The following is a 16,639-nucleotide window of genomic DNA, read 5'->3' as shown; positions in this document are numbered from 1 at the left end:
CTTGTCCACACTTGTTCATACCCATCCACTTCAGTGCATCCTTCCTGAATCCCTATTCTATTTTTGCCCTCACTTTCCATTGTACCCTCCCTGCTCCATTATTAACAAGTTTCTCTTCATCTTAGACTTCTTACTCTTTCTGTCTGCTTGCACTCAACAGAAACCTGGCTCCTGCAAGAAAACATTGTGTTCTTAGCTCTCTCAGCTCATTTCCCTCTGCTGCACTGGGCCAGGAGGAAGAATAGGCATACCCCTTGCTCTTCTTTGCCACTTGCAGCTTCTCACTCAGCTTTCTTCACTCATCAACATGACCTCCTTTGAGGTTCACTCCATCCATCTCTCTCACCTTATCTAGATCCTTGTTGCTGTTATCTACTAGCCACAAGAGGATTTTCCCTCCTTTCTCAAGGAGTTGGGCAGTCTTCTTTACCCCAGGATTTACTGTTATACTTAGCAAATTCACACAGATGCATTGATGTCCCCTCAAACATCCTGGCCTCCCAGTTTAGTAAGCTCTTCAGCTTCTGTGACCTTTGTCTTCAGTTTGTCTCCGTATACCATTTTATCCATATAGAACTCTGAAATTTCTCTCTCTGACCACAACCTTCTCACCTCCTTCCCATTTCTCACCAGTCTCCAGTCCTTTTCAAAGCTGTCTTTGTCAGACTGTGGGCAAATTATTTAACCTCTTTCAGCAATAGCGCCTACTTCAGGTTTGTAATGAGAATCAAATGAAATAATATTTGTAAAACTCTTTACTACACCTTAAAGCACTATATGAATGCTAGCTCTTGGGTTTTTTTTGTGAGGCAATTGGGGTTAAGTGACTTGCCCAAGGTCACACAGCAAGTAAGTGTCAAGTGTCTGAGCCAGATTTGAACTCAGGTCCTCTTGAATCCAGGGCTGGTGCTCTATCCACTGTGCTACCTAGCTGCCCCAGTTCTTGTTATTTTTAAATGTCATATAATAATGTCTGGCATGTATGTAGCACTTTGCATATGCTTACCATTTGTAACCCTGGGAGCTAGGTGCTTTTATTATCCCCATTTTGCATATTAGGAAATAGGGTGATAGAGGCAAAGCAGCTGGCCTTGGATCACATAGCCATAAACATCTGAGGTAGGATTTGAACTCAGGGGGTCAAACAGGAAACCTTTGTTAATCACCTCTTATGTGTGGACACAGTGCCAAGCACTAGAGAAACAAAAAGCCATAAAGGATGGTCCCTGCCTTCAAGGTACTCAACAGTGTAATGGTGTTCTAGTCTCTAAATAGACCTGTGCCTTTGATCCCCTTCTGTCACCTCCATCTATCCCAAATCTTTCATCTCTCCTTATCTAAAGGTCCTTTTACAGTTGCCTACAAACCTGCCCAGGTCTCTCCCATCCTTAAAAATCTCTTCACTTGGCCCTATTTATCCCCTCATCCTTTCATCTGATATCTTCCCCCTTTCCAGTGAAACTCCTAGGAGAAACCATGTACACCTATGCCTGTGCCTATACCTGTGTATTGCCTTCACTGCCTCCCCTCCCACTGTTTCTCAGTCCTTTGCAGTCTGGCTTTCCATTCATTCCAATGAAACTACTCTCCCCAAGACCACTGAAGACCTCATAGTAAAAGTGGTGGCCTTTTCTCTGTGCTTAGCCTACTTCACACACTGGCCCCGTTTGACACTCTTTACCATCCTCTTTTCCTGGATACTCTTTCCCTTGACTTTTCTTGACACTGCTGTTGTGATTCTCTTGCCGAATTTCTCCTTTCCAGGTGTTTTTGCTGATTATCTCAATGCAAATGACTCCCAGATTTCTCTAACTCCCGGAGGCTCCAGTTCCACATTAGCCGACTGCCTTTTGGACCTGGATTCAAATCCTGCCTCTAATTTGTACTTACCTGTAAGACTTTGGACAAGTCATTTAATCTTTCTGGTTCTCAGTTTCCTCATTTGTGTTTTTTTTTTAATTAAGGCATTTGGGGTTAAGTGACTTGCCCAGGGTCACACAACTAGTAAGTGTTAAGTGTCTGAGGCTGGATTTGAACTCAGGTCCTCCTGACTCCAGGGCCGGTGCTCTATCCACTGCGCCACCTAGCTGCCCCAGTTTCCTCATTTGTAAAATGAGAGGGTCAGACTAAATGGCCACTGAGGTCCCTTCCAGCCCTATATCCAAAGTTAGGGATTGTCTCATAGACACCTCAAACTTAGTATATTCTAATTAGAACTCATTATCTTCCCTCCTATGGTTTATTTCTCTTTCAGATACCAAGTGTGTGTGTGTGTGGGGGGCATAGCTTTTTGAAGGCATCATCTTTCCAGTAAACAGATCCACAGCCTTGGAATCATCCTCAGTTTTCTCCTTAACTTGCTATGCCCAAACTATCCCCACCACACAGCTCTCGAATTTATTTCCTCTCTGATTACATAGTCACCAACCTATTTCAAGCCCCCATCACCTTTCACCTGGACTCTTGCAACAGTGTCCTAACTGGATTCACAACTTCTCTCTCTCCTGTCCATCAGCTACCACCTGTTCCCAAAACATGTGCATTAAATTTTACAAGGGAGTAACAATAACAAAGTTGCCTTTTGTGTCCTTTTCTTGGCTTTTTGTCTTCTGAGTATTTTAAAATGTTTTATGGATGCATCATCGGTCTGTATCTCTGCCTCTGCCTCTGTCTGTCTGTCTCTTTTTCCATTATCACTAATCACTAACATTCATCCCCCAGAGATTTTTCCCTTGCACCAATAATTATAGGCAAGCAAAACAAATTTACACTTTGGCCATGCCTGAAAACATACATCTTGCTTTGTACCTCTAGTCATCACCTCCCAGCAAGGAGATGGGAAGCATGCTTCATCAACAGTGTTTTGAAGTCATGATTATTCATTGCATGGTTCATACTTAAGTCTTTCAAACTTGTATTTCTTTACATTGTTGTAATCATCATATAAGTTATCCCCCTGGTTTTGCTCTCTTTACTCTGTATCAGTTTGTGATGTCTTTTCAGGTTTTCTCAGAATCTGGTAATTTTCTTTTCCAGGGTTACTTTCTTTCATATACTCTATGTCCTAACCAAACTTGCCTATCTGCTGTTCCCCAAACGGTACATTCCACCTTAGACATTCTTAGCCTAGGTGCCACATCTTCCACAAAGCCTTACCTGAGACTTTTCCTCACATAATCATGTTTAAACATTGTTTCTCCTTTGTAAAGGATCTAAGCTCCTTGAGGGCTCTAACAATTGTTCATTTTGTGTTTATGTCCCCGGAGCCCACCTTTGTCTTGTAGCAGGCCTTTAGTAAATGCTTTGTTGCTTTGGATTAATCCCTCCAGTTAACACTTTCCTTTTCTTAAAAAACAAACAAACAAGCAAACCTTTTGGTATTTACTTTGGTCTCCACCTCAGTTGAATGCAAACTGCCCCCTGTGGAGGGTGAGGAACTGTTTCACCTTCTTTATGTTTTTCTTCTTCTCCCACCTCCATGCTTTATTATTTATCAAAAGTGCTTGATAAATGTTTATTGAATTTTTGATCTACAGTAGTGTGAGTTAAATGTAGCTATCTGCATCTTTCAATCTTGGATTGCAAACTGTCTGGTGCCATCCATTCCAATGACAAGTCTGCACAGGACTTAAAAGCCGCTCAGTAAATGCTGTAGCAAGCATTGCTTCACCTTCTCCCTGCATTAAGAAGTATGTCATTGTTTCTGTCACTGATGTATTTCCTACCTTTTCCGATGCTTTATTACTTTCTTGTCTTGTATTTTATTTTATTGGCTTGTATTTTCATGTTTCGGTTAAGTTTTTAGTGATGCGCTTTGGGGGGGGTGTTGTTATTGTTGCTGCTTCATATCCCAGTCATTTCTGGTTATATATACTAAATTAATAACTCAAATTGAACCCTCTGTGTAACAAAGGGTAACACTAAGGCTATTTTTGAGTAAAGCTTAACTGATTTGGGGGGAAGGAGGTAGCCCCAGAGGTTTGGATTTCTCAGGAGTCACACAAATAGCTGAGCCATCTGTCATTAAATGGTTCTTCTTTTGAATTTTAATTGGCTGGGCTAAGTGATAAGAAAGTAAGCTAGGTATAAAAGAAGAGTTGGAGGACCAATCTCACACTCCCTAGAGGCTTGCTTCTTGGCTGATGTGTAGGTTGCATGCAACCTAGAGCAAGCCTTGTTGAGCTTCTTGGGAAATTATGCATAAACACTGTCAGGCAGACTTAATGCCTTCTTTGTGTTTCTTAAGCCGAATTGGGTAACAATCCAGCCAGTCTAAGTAAGGCAGGCAAGCAGGCCAGAGCTCATGACTTCCTTTGACTGACTCATCTCCTCCTCTGCTTGCAGATTCTCACAAACACAAAGATAAACACAAAGATCGAGAACACCGACACAAAGAGCACAAGAAGGACAAGGAAAAAGACCGGGAAAAGTCCAAGCACAGTAATAGGTAAGAGAATCTTTGTTAGTAAGTGCATCACTATTTAGATAATTGGTCTGTAGGGTCTTAGCTCACCCGAATGCTAATTTCACGAGAATTTTAGGTAGTGCTAATGTAAAAATAAGCAGAGGGAGATTTTACTATCAGTTGTTCCTTTACTCTGGAGTGGCTGATGATGACCATGATAAATGTTCTGCTTTGTTGGCACATAGTAAACCCTGAATAAATGCCCTTGACTAACTACTTGGAATAGCAGTGTTCTTATCTATTTGTACCAAACCATTGCTTATGATATCAGTTTCCTTGAACTATGGACATATACATTATGAAGTCTTTACCTTTCTCAAAAAAAATATGCATTCATTTTAACATTCAAGATGAACAGTTCTTTGAAAACAACAGATCTAACTGGTCCTCTAGGAATCCTGAATATTTTGCCATTGAAATGCCATTCGATTTGGGGCAGTGGAAGGAATGGATCTTTCCTGGATCTCTGAACACTCTAGAATAGAAGAAATTAAACATCAGAACATCAAAAAAGACATTGCTTAGTCTGACTACCATTTGACAGACTGATAGGGAAATTGAGGCCCAGTTAATTTTCAAAGTTCAGCTAGAGCTTTGGAATCAAGATTCTACCAGTAATAAATAGGAAGACATTAGACCAGTTAAGTTAAGAGACTGCTTTGGCACTGCTTTTCATTGTGTTTTTTTACATAGTAGATAGACTCTCCTGCAGGGAGAAATTGCTTTCCCTCTCTGAAAATGCCCCAAATTTACTTAAATGTGATGGAGATGTCTTGAGGGCAGGAAGAGTTTTACTTTTCTAGTGACTTCTCTGTGTCCTCCATGATTACCGCTTTCATTTATTATTTGAGATGAGATCTTAAATAGAACTGCTTCAGGACAAAGATCTAGCTGTTGGGAAGAGAGACTGATGTTTTTAAAATTAGATTTAAAGGCTAATGAAAAGAAAACCCAGTAGTCTTTTCTTAGTCTTCATCTTTCTTGACCTCTTCAAGGGCTTGATCACACTCCTCTCCTTGATACCCTCTTCTCTCTCGGTTTTAATAACATTGTTCCTTCCTCTCTTTATATCTTTTTCTACCTCCTTTGCTGGATTTTTATCCAGGCCACACCCTGTAACCATGGGAGTCTTCCAACCTTGTCCTGGACCTTCTTCTCTTTTCCCTTTATATTATTTCACTTGACAACCACATTGGCTCCCATGAGTTCAGTTTTCCCCATGTGGATGATTTCCAGATCTATATATCCAGCCCTAACCTCTCTCCTAAACTGCAGTTTTGATTCACCAACTGCCTTTTGTACATCTCAGACTGATTGTCCCTTAGGCATTTCAAACTCACCATATCTAAAACAAAGCTCATTATCTTTCCCCCAAAACTCTCCCCTCTTCTGAGATTCCTAATTATTCTTGGGGTGTCACCTTCTGCCCAGTTACCAAAGCTCACCACTTTGGTGTCTCTTCCTTAGCCTTACTTGTACTCACTGCACATATTTAATCTGTTTACCAACTCTTGTCATTTCTATTTTTACAACATCTCTCATGTTTCAAGAACATTTTTATCACAAAATTAATAGCATTCAACAGAAACATTTCAAAACACAAAAGATCATAGATTAAACTTTGATTACATATAGTTTTCAAAGCATATATTAAATTTAACAAGATAGTAACAAACTTGGCCTATTTGTCTCTTTAATGGTTTTATTTTTTCTCTGTATTTTTAATGTCTTATTGGTACTCCTTTATTATTTTTTTGTACCTCTGCCACTATCCACTAATTTACCCCATTCTCCATAGAAGCCTTCCCTTAAAACAAATATAAAATAAATCAACAATTTGGCCATATCTAGAAATGTATTTCTCATTCTGTCCTAGTCTATCACCTCTATGTTAAGAGGTGGGAAGCACATTTCATTATCTTCTGAAGTCATGATTGGTCTCTGGTTTGATCAGAGTTATGATATCTTTCAGAGTTTTCTTTTATATTACTGTGGTCAGCATGTAAATTGTTCTCCTAGTTCTGCTCATTTCATTGTACTAGTTCACTCAAGTCTTCCCAGATTTCTCCTAATCTGTCATTTTGGTCATTTTTGGGATGTAGTCTTCTACTCTGTTTATATGCCACATTTTATTCATTCGTTGCCTCAGTTGAGTGGTACCCATTTTGTTTCCAGTGCTTTACTAAAAAAAAAAGTGCTTCTATAAATATTTTTCCATATCTGATTCCTTTCCCTGGTCTTTGATATCTTTGGGATATGTCTGTAGTAATAGAATTACCATATATACTCTTCTGGTGGCAGATTCACTACCACTAGCTTTTGGAAATCAACAGTACAGTATATGGAAGGTGTCAGATAACAGGGTTCTTTTTTAAATTTGGTTTTACTTTAAGTCTGTTTTCCTCCCAACTCCCCCAGTGAGAAAACAAGAAAAACAAAACCCATTACAAACATATGTATTCAAGTAAATCAGATCTCCACCCCCCCCCCCATATATGTCCCAGTCTACACCTCTCTGTCTAAAAGGTGGTAGCATGTTTCATCATGAGTCGCCTGGAATTGTAGTTAGGAACTCTGATCAACATAATTACTAAGTCTTTCAGTTATTTGTTGTTATTGTATAAATCCTGCTCAGTTCACTTTCCGTAAGTTCATATCAGTTTCCCCAGTTTCTCTGAAACAATCACCTTCATCATTCTCATAGCACAATAATATTCCTTCACATTCACATATCATAACTTGTCCGGGCATTCACCAGTTGATAGATAAAGCCTAACTTTTTAATTCTTTGCAACCACTAAAAAAGGACATGGGTCCTTTTGCTCTTAATTTAATCTCTTTGGGGTATAGACCTAGTAGGGATATTGCTGGGTAAAAGGGTATGCCCAGGGGCAGCTAGGTGGTGCAGTGGATAGAGCACCAGCTCTGGATTCAGGAGTACCTGAGTTCAAATCCGGCCTCAGACACTTAATACTTACTAGCTGTGTGACCCTGGGCAAGTCACTTAACCCCAATTGCCTCACTAAAAAAAAAAAACTGGGCATGCCCTTTTATTTTTAAACAGGGTGTTTTTTTTTGTTTTTTTGTTTTGTTTTGTTTTTGTAGGGCAATGAGGGTTAAGTGACTTGCCCAGGGTCACAGAGCTAATAAGTGTCAAGTGTCGGAAGCCACATTTGAACTCAGGTCCTCCTGAATCCAGGGCTGGTGCTTTATCTACTGCACCACCTAGCTGCCCCCCTTTAACAGTTTTTGAGGCAGAATTCTAAATTACTTTCCAGAATGCTTATCCAAAGTCATCATTTTAAAGTACAGGTCAGACTGTGTCATTCCTTCTGTTCAGTAAACGCCAATGACTCCCTAGTGCTCCTAGGACAGAATGGAAAATCCTCTGTCTGGGAGTTAAAACACTTAGAGAACTGGCTTTTCCCAACATTTACTTATACTCCTAATAAGTATACGGCTTAAACTCCCCTCCATAATACTCAAAAGATCCAGAGACATTGGTCTTCTTGCTGCTTCTCCTACGTGACACTCCATCTTGCAACTTCATGCCTTTTCAATGGCTGGCTCCCCATGCCTAGGATGCTCGGCCTGCTGGCTTCCCTGGCTCCCTTCATTACTGAGCTCAAATCCTGCTTTCTGCAAGAGGCTTTTCCTAGTCCCTGCCACTGCTGGTGCTTTCCCACTGAGGCTACCTCCCATTTACATATATATGTGTGTGTGTATACATCTATCCCTCTTTCTCTCTCGGATTTCTGTCTAACAGTCTTGTATATACATGGCTGTTTGCATGTTGTCTTCTCCACCAGAATGTCCACTCCTTGAGGGTCAGGATCATGTTTTTGCCCTTCTTTCATCCCCAGTGCTTGGCACACAATAACCACTTAGTAAATATTTGGTGACAGGTAGGTCATAGTGAAAAGGTCTTTTGGAGCTCCACTGGCTGTCAGGGATGTGTTTAGAATTGTAGGAAAGCACTGCTATGAGGAGAAGGCACCTGAGGGCAAGACATGTGGCTTTTCTTTGCTTGTGGGAGGAAGAGGGGGCGAGGCTGGCGCTCTCCCTCGTCAGGACTCTGGTGGAGAGTGGAGCTAGAAATGTGCTCTCTGTTTAATAGATAGATGAATCCAGGCCTTTCTCTCTCTCTCTCTACCAAATTCTTATTCTCCGTAATAAATGCTTACAAATCTAAACTCTTGCTAAAGCTTATAATTTATTGGCGACCACTCGTTAGATATTTTAGACAGAATATATATGGAAACCTGAAGCCTGGGGTGCTCAGTAATAGCAGAAGCTACCCTTTTCCCATCAGCCACCCCTAGACTTTCTAGCAAGGTGCTTGGATCTTGCCTTAAAAACCCTGTAGGGATCCAGCTTATTTGCCATAGGTAATTTCAAATGAGAATTTTATTTCTAAATCAGATCTCGACTGTGACTGATCCATAGGGACATCTTTACTTTTTTTTCTTTTTTCTTTCTTTCTTTTTTTTTTTTTTTTTAGTGAGGCAATTGGGGTTAAGTGACTTGCCCAGGGTCACACAGCTAATAAGTGTTTAAGTGTCTGAGGCTGGATTTGAACCCAGGTACTCCTGACTCCAGGGCTGGTGCTCTATCCACTGCACCACCTAGCTGCCCCATCTTTACTTTTTTAATGAGAACTAGTATCTTCTTTGAACCATTGATTAGAAATTGTCCTTTTTTCCCTGTCAATATGGGGTGGGTGGGTGTCTCTGAAGTCGCCTACTGTTGAATGGCCACTGTGCTCATATTACATCTAGGAAGTCTCCACTTCAGATAGTTCTGGACCTTGAAAATCATTGTGATCTGTCCCCTTCGTTTTACTTTTGCTACCACCTACTAACCACCCTTCATTGATTGAAGTTCTTCATTATCTGGCTCCAAGTCCACTCTTGGCTTCTTGTTCAGGTCCCTTTGACATGACTGCTTTCCCCAGTGGTATGTATCCCTAAGAAATCTTGACCTCCTACTCTCATCTCTCTGAGACCCTGTTCCTAGGCCATGTTTGACCTCTGCATACCCTGTTCTGCCACTGACCTTGTTCTTTCTATCCTACCTCATGTTTTGTGGCCTTTAATTGTCTTGTCTCCCTCCGTCTGTTTTTCCAGACCTTTTCCCCCTTGAGATTATTATGTTACCCTGCTGCCTAGACATCACCAAGTTTGTACCTACCCTGTTGACAGTTCCAGATCCCATATCTTAGAACTTCTTACATTTATTTAAATATCTCCTTCACAGTTCAACAGTACATACCTGCAACTTCTCAAGCTTAAGCCCAAGTAAAATTAAGTGATTTGTCCAGGGTCATACAATGACCTAGTTAGTGGCAGGATTGGGATTTGAGCCTTAGTCTTCTCCTAACTCCTTGTCCCCATGCTCTTTACACTATTTCACACTATCTCTCATCTTGTCTTTTACCTTACAATGTGTGGTGTGCTTTGGGATTGAGTGCATTCAGTTTCGTTCTACAAAGAGGACTATATATATAGTCTATACATGTATCGTATCAGTGTGTCATAGTTTCATCATAGTTGGCAGGCTACTACCTTCAGAAACAACTCCCATTCTCGTCAGAAACACCATATTCCCAAAGTGCCCCTGGCTTGAAACTGGAGTCATCTTTGACTACTCCTCTCTCTCCCCTACCTTTTGTACTTCAATTTCTCCAAAGAGTGGTTACTCCTGCTACCTTCACTTCCTCATCAACCACTCCCTCCTTATCTGGCACAATCTGGTTTTCATCCTCACTGTGCTACTGAAACTACTCTCATTAAGGTCACCAGTCATTGCCCTCCAGGCAAAATTTGTCATCTTTTCTCTCTCATCCTCCTTGACTTTATCATCTGATGCCTTTCACCACCCTCTTCTTACTTCCACTTTCCTTGGCTACTATGACTCTGTCTTCATCCTCTAACCTGGGCATCCTATAAGGCTCAGCCACTGATCCTTTCTTCTCCTCTTATGCTTTGTTCCCTCAGAGTTAAATCTAGAATGACTCTATGTGATTGACTTCCAGACATCTATAGGTCTAGCTCTGACATTATTCCCTCTTCGGTCTCATAGTTGTCATTGCCCATGCATCTTCACTTGGATTGTAGAATTTCAGAGCTGAAAAGGAGTATAATTCAGTGCCTTCATTTAACAGATGAAGAAACTGAATCACAGAATGGTGTGACTTACCCAGTGTTATACACCTTGCTATTTATTGGCTGGGCTAAAGCTAGACCCAGGAAGCTGAGGACCTAAACCAGTATACTTTCTACTACAGTTGTGTTGCCTTATGTTCTCAGCAATCGGCAAAGTTTGTATTGAGGCACATTTAATAGTGATACCTTGTTGCATATGAAAGTTTAAGACAATCTGTCTGCAAGGTGCTTACGGATCAAGTGGGGAGAGGAAAATATGTACATGAAACAAGGAGTGAAAAAGACAAGTTTGTGTATGATAAAGTGGTCATTTTTCTGGTTCCTACAACAAATATAAAATGAGAAGGAAGAAAAAACATGTAAAGCATACTGTTGTTAAATATTGAACTACAGTGTGCCATCCTCTTATAACTTATTCCAGATTATATAGGAATGAGGGGTGCGGGAAAAGTAGCTTCTAAATTAGAAGTTTAATTGTACTCTGATTGTACCTACCCTGTAAGCAAAATTCCAGTGCCTTCCCTCTTCCCCTCTCCTTCCAAATAGCAAGGGCTACAAATTTCAACATTAGCTCTCTCTTTATTCCATTCTTTTTTTTTTTTTTTTTTTTTGCATTCAGTTTTGTTTCTAGGCAGATTCAGGGCTATGCCCTACTCCAAGTTTTAGTGCCTTTAAATTGCTGGAGTTATAACCAGAGGGCTCCATCAAGTAAGAGGTAAAGGTTGCTGGAATTAGGGAATTTAGTTTGGTTTACCTGGAAGCACTGGGAAAATTAGCCCTGTCTTTTCACTTGTGAATACTCTTTCTCTTTCTCTTTCTCTTTCTCTCTCTCTCTCTCTCTCTGAGAAAGCTTGAGTTTGCTGAACAAAATGATGTGGTTGAAGAAAAAAAAAATTTTCCCCCAAATTCCTCATGTTTTGATCTTTGACAAAGCATCTTTTTTGCCACAAAGCAAATACACGTTTTTTGGTGCACCATTGAAATTAATTCTATTTCTCTTGCCAAAGTGATTGGCTAGTTTGGTTCTTATTAAGGGCTTGGGGTTTCTTAAGGTTCATTTTTGTTTTGGATGAGGGAAATAATAGGAACTTTTTAGTCACCTCTGGTAATGTCTGTCATCAATTAGTTTCCTTCTAAGAAATAAGTTCACTTCCAGAATGCGAAACCTAAATCAGATCTTGTCCATCTCCTTATTTGGCTTCTCTGGCTGGTGTGCACTTATGTGGCTAACAAGAGAAAGAGTCTTTCTTTCATGGGATTGTTGTTCATATTGGTGCTTTTTTCTATAGCTAAACACCTTTTACAGCCCTAGGTTTTCTGTTTCTGTTGGTTTTCACTTAGGAGCTGCACTCAAAGAGACACCTTTCTTTCCACTAGGGAGCAGCAGCAGGTTATATTTAATACCCAGAACAATAAGGTAGTCAAAAAAAAGAAAGAAAGAAATAGCTATTTGGTATGTCTATTCTGTGACAGAATGGGCCTATGGGGACTGCAGTTCAGAAGTCTCATCTCATTCCACTACTGATACACAGGGATAGAAGTACCAAACAATTATCCAGCTACTGCCTTCCACCATTCCTCCATGATTGAAGTTCTTGATGATTTGGGCTCCAAGTCTGCTCCTGGTTTTTTGCTCAGGTCCCTTTGACATCATGATTATCATCTCCAGTGGTATCCCTAAGAAATCTTGACCTCCCACTCTCACCCCTGTCCAGTGTATGCTAGAGGCCCCGCTCCCAGGCCCTGTTTGACCTTTGTATATCCCATTCACTCTGCCATTGACCCTTTTTCTTCTATTCCACTGCACTTTTTGTGGTCTTCTATTGTCTTGTTTCCTTCTATTTCTCCAGACTTTTTCCATGAGATTCTTATGCTTACTGTCTAAAATTTCCTTAAAATATCTCCTTCACAGTTGAACAGGACAACCTACACTTTCTCAAGACAAATCTAATGGGCTTTCATTATATAGACTTCACATTTATATGAATATTGGGATGTGGACAATATAAAAATGCTCTGAGGTATTTACCCCCAAATTCACCTTCTACGAGTATGAGATACTATTCTTCAACATGTACCTCCTCCAGTCTTCTTGAGTAGAACATATCCAGAAGAGACCTAGAGATCATTTGCTCCAACTTCTTCATTTACAGAGGAGTCCAGAAAGGTTCAAACATTTCCCAAAGTTGTATAGGTAGTAAGCAGCAGATAAAGGATTTGAGCCTATAAGCTCAAATATCCTTATGCCAGAACTAGTGTTTTTCCTGCTACATCAATGATGCCTCCAGACATCAAATACTTAGAAAGTTCCTTGATCCCACTCCTGGCTCTACACAGCAGAGTATGCTAAAGTTGATATTATCTTTTTATATGTGTGCCTGCAAAGGCACCTCACTTGTTTACGAAAGGAATCCAACAACAGCTGAACAACAGCTGGACGACAGATCAGCAGTCCCAAACTGCCTTCCAGGTGCATCCCAAAGGTACAGCTCATTTTCATAGGCTAAGTAAAACAGAGTTAGGAAGCCAGAACTACAGTTGGGCGAATAATGAACCCCAAGGACAATTAGAGAAATAAAGAAAAACGCCTTAATGATCCTTATCCTTAACATTGCTGCCTCCTAATTGCCTTTGTATATTTATTTATTTGAACAAGTCAGAAACATTCATTTCCCTCGTGATTTGACCTAGTAAAAATCTAAGAAACAAAATATAGAGACTCTGTCCCAGATTATGATCCTTACAAGCCAAAGTGGTTTGGAGAAGTTGGCAGTGGTTTGTGACAAATGAGCCTCCAGTTGTTTGAGTTTTCAGAATTGCTTCACTATACTGTTCTCCCTCTCTCCTGAGGAGGGCCTTTATGTATATCTTCATATGTGTGTGTGTGTATAGGTATATACATACACATATTATAACGAGAATAAACTAGTTTCTGGACCAAAAATTGAGGAAAATGGCATCTGATAAAGTAACTGCCTTCTTAAAGAGCTGCATTTTTCATATGCTAAATCAAAAATTCTTTTGTTTGGGGGGAAAAGGTTGCTAAATGTAAGAAAAATTGTCGGTTTCCCCCCCCCCCCTTTTTTTGGAAAGGGAAACAATGTGGTGGTCATAAAAGGCTATCACGTGAGAGAGAGGATTTTGGTTTTGCCTGACTTTGGTTCCTGTTGCTTGTGCACCAACTCCCAAGCACCAAGGCTTGAACTTGTCACAGATGACAAGTCTGTGGGAAGCTAAGAAAAGAAGAAAGCTGGTCCTTTGAGGCAGTGAGGGCTGAGCTTTTTGGTTACTTTGGCAGTACATAGCTGTACTTTCAGAGTGAGAAATGTGGGCTTGTTGGGAGATAGGAACCCCTTTTGAAGTCTGCTTTGTAAAGATGCGGGGAGGAATATTTTATGAGCTGAGATTAAATATTTGTTCCTTGGATTTGGGAAACTTTTTTGAAAGTAATAGCATACAAGAGGAGTAAGTGTAATTTCCTATTCTGATCCCTATGTTTAAGACCATTGGAGAATAGATTCAGAGCTGGAAGAAACCTTAGGGGTCATCTACTCCTGTTCCCTTATTTTATAGATGAGCAACCTGAGGCTCAGAGATGTGATTTTTACCACATCATACAGGTAGTAAGAAATAAAGCTAGAGTTTGAATCTAGATCCTTTGCCTTTAAATCCAATGCTCTTCCCACTACACCGACCATGTTGCTTCTTCTGTACCTAGCTCTATGCCCTTTTGAAAGAAATCCATAATTTTATCTTTTCTTCCCTGTCATATTCCTTTAAATATTTGGCCCAACTAATGGGAGTGGGGGTGGGGAAGGGTTTGGGGATATGGAAAATTACTGAGGCTCATTAAACCCATTAATCATTTCCCATTTCTCGTTACTTTTGTGGGGCCCTAGGAAAGGTCTCAAGGGACTATGAAGTCCTAAACAGGGAACAGAAGGATTGGGAGATACTAGTGGTGCTTTCATCACTTTTCCAGGTGAAAGTTAAAATCTTAGGTTAAAAAAAAAAGGTTATAGTGAGTTAAGTAGGGTTAATGCTTCAGTTGTTTATATACTAATGGGCAGAACCCAGTTAATAAACAAGTGAGGGTGAGGTTTTAACTAAGGGAAGTGCAGGTAGGAATTAGATTTGGTGAGATAGAATTAATGGCTATGATACATCTTAATATAGATCCAAATGCCTTATTCAAAAGAAACATATCAGATTAACACAGTGAGAAGTCGGCTTGTTTGCCAAGAAAATATTTCCATTTGTGTGAAAATTCATAACTGCTAAGCAAGAAGAATAATAGAGAATATTTTGGTCACCATAAAGAAAGAGAGGGAGAAAGTTATACTGTCTTATACTGGGACCATGGAACCCAGTGGTAAATCTGGGTTCCTGAAGGCTATTCTAGAAGGTTCAATTAAGGTGTAAAGGCTTTGAGTATAAGCTAAAGATAGTTTGTCTATTATCTGAATATAACTAGCTAAATTGGAAAGGCCTAGGGCAGCTGGGGAGCACAGTGGATAGAGTGCTGGACCTGGGGAGTCAGGAAGACTCTTCTTCATGACTTCAAATCTGGCCTCAGACATTACTGCATGACCTTGGTCAAGTCACTTAACCCTGTTTGCCTCAGTTTCCTCACCTTAAAACGAGCTGGAGAAGGAAATGGCAAACCACTCCAGTACCTTTGCCAAGAAAACATCAAATGGGGTCATGAAGAGTCAGACACAACTGAACCAGCAACCATCTGGCCCCAAGATTAGACATTTCTCATCCACAGCAATTCTCAAAGACTGTCTCTTTGTGAAAAGGCAGTGGACCTGCATCAGAAATATTTTGTGAATATACTACAGAGTGCCTGGACATATAGAAGAAATGGATTGTTTCTGATTACCCAAAAAAAAAAAAGTCAAAAGAACAAGATAAAATAGTGTTGGGAAAGAAATGGGACTTTCGTACACTAAAAGGAGAGTGTGGAAGGATATTGCATAGTACTAGAGAAAGAGCACTAAATTTGGAGTCATGGGAGCCGAGTTCAAATCCTGGCTCTGCTCCTTACTGCTTATGTGACATTGGCTAAGTCACTTCATCTTTCTGAGCCTCAGTCTATTCATCTGTAAAATGGGATTGGACTTTTAAGATCCCTTCCAGCTCTAGATCTATGACTTCCTATAACTATGAGCTGATAAAAATGTGACCTGACTTAGTAAAAGTTTGAAATTGCAGAAGGCAGAAGAAGCAACAAGAGGAACTACTGCTACTCTGGCCCTAAATCTGACCTAGAAGATGGAACTAACCAGTTGTATTATATAATTGACAGGAAGCTAGGAGGGGGGGGAAGAATGACAATGTCACAATGTTAATAGCACATTGGTAAAATTAAAGACACATCTTACCTTTCTGTTGGTGACCAGTAAACTAACTTTTAATTTAATTATGTTTTCTTTTATTATTATTATTAACTTAATCATCAACAAACATGCAAAACAAAAACAAAAAATGTCATGTATGAAAATGTGAACCTCTGTTAAGGTAATCGCCCTATTTCTGCGACCCTGTAGGAATTTTTTTCTTTTATGTACTTAATGTTTTATTGATGTACTCCCTTAAAAAAATCCATCACTTCCCACTAATTATTCCCTCCCTTGTAACAAATAAGTATAGTCAAGCCAAACAAATCAGCACACTGGCCATGTCCAGAACTGTGTTTCATTCCAAATATCTGTATTATTCCCCACTCTACCAAGAGGTGGGAAGTGAGTTTCATCATGTGTCTTCTGAAGTCCATATTGGTCACTTTATCAATCACTCTGAAGTCTTTCATATTTGTGTTTCTATTTGTCATTTCTTTAACAATACAGCTAACCATTACTTTAATATTCCACAATTTGTTCAGGCATTTTGGGAGAATTTGTTTTTGTAATAGGGTTTGTGTTTTGTTGAGCTGCAAAGTCTTTAAATAATTTTTTTAAGGGTACCCTTATCAGCCAAGTGTGGATGCCTAAGAAAGGAGACACTA

The 16,639-nt window shown here is 40.0% G+C and overlaps 1 protein-coding gene across 1 annotated transcript in view; it reads left to right on the top strand.

The window, feature by feature from the left end:
- Window positions 1-16,639, top strand: part of TOP1 (DNA topoisomerase I) — a 120,921-nt gene that overhangs the window by 42,469 nt on the left and 61,813 nt on the right. Inside the window, exon 3 of the mRNA XM_043986192.1 lies at window positions 4,345-4,447. Within this exon, the coding sequence (XP_043842127.1) occupies window positions 4,345-4,447 (103 nt within the window). The remainder of the gene's footprint in view (window positions 1-4,344; window positions 4,448-16,639) is intronic.

Source organism: Dromiciops gliroides, chromosome 2 (genome assembly GCF_019393635.1).
Source record: "Dromiciops gliroides isolate mDroGli1 chromosome 2, mDroGli1.pri, whole genome shotgun sequence".
NCBI classification, from domain to species: Eukaryota; Metazoa; Chordata; class Mammalia; order Microbiotheria; family Microbiotheriidae; genus Dromiciops; species Dromiciops gliroides.
The sequence above is the reverse complement of the archived record's forward strand: the minus strand, read 5'-3'. Positions and strand labels throughout refer to the sequence as shown.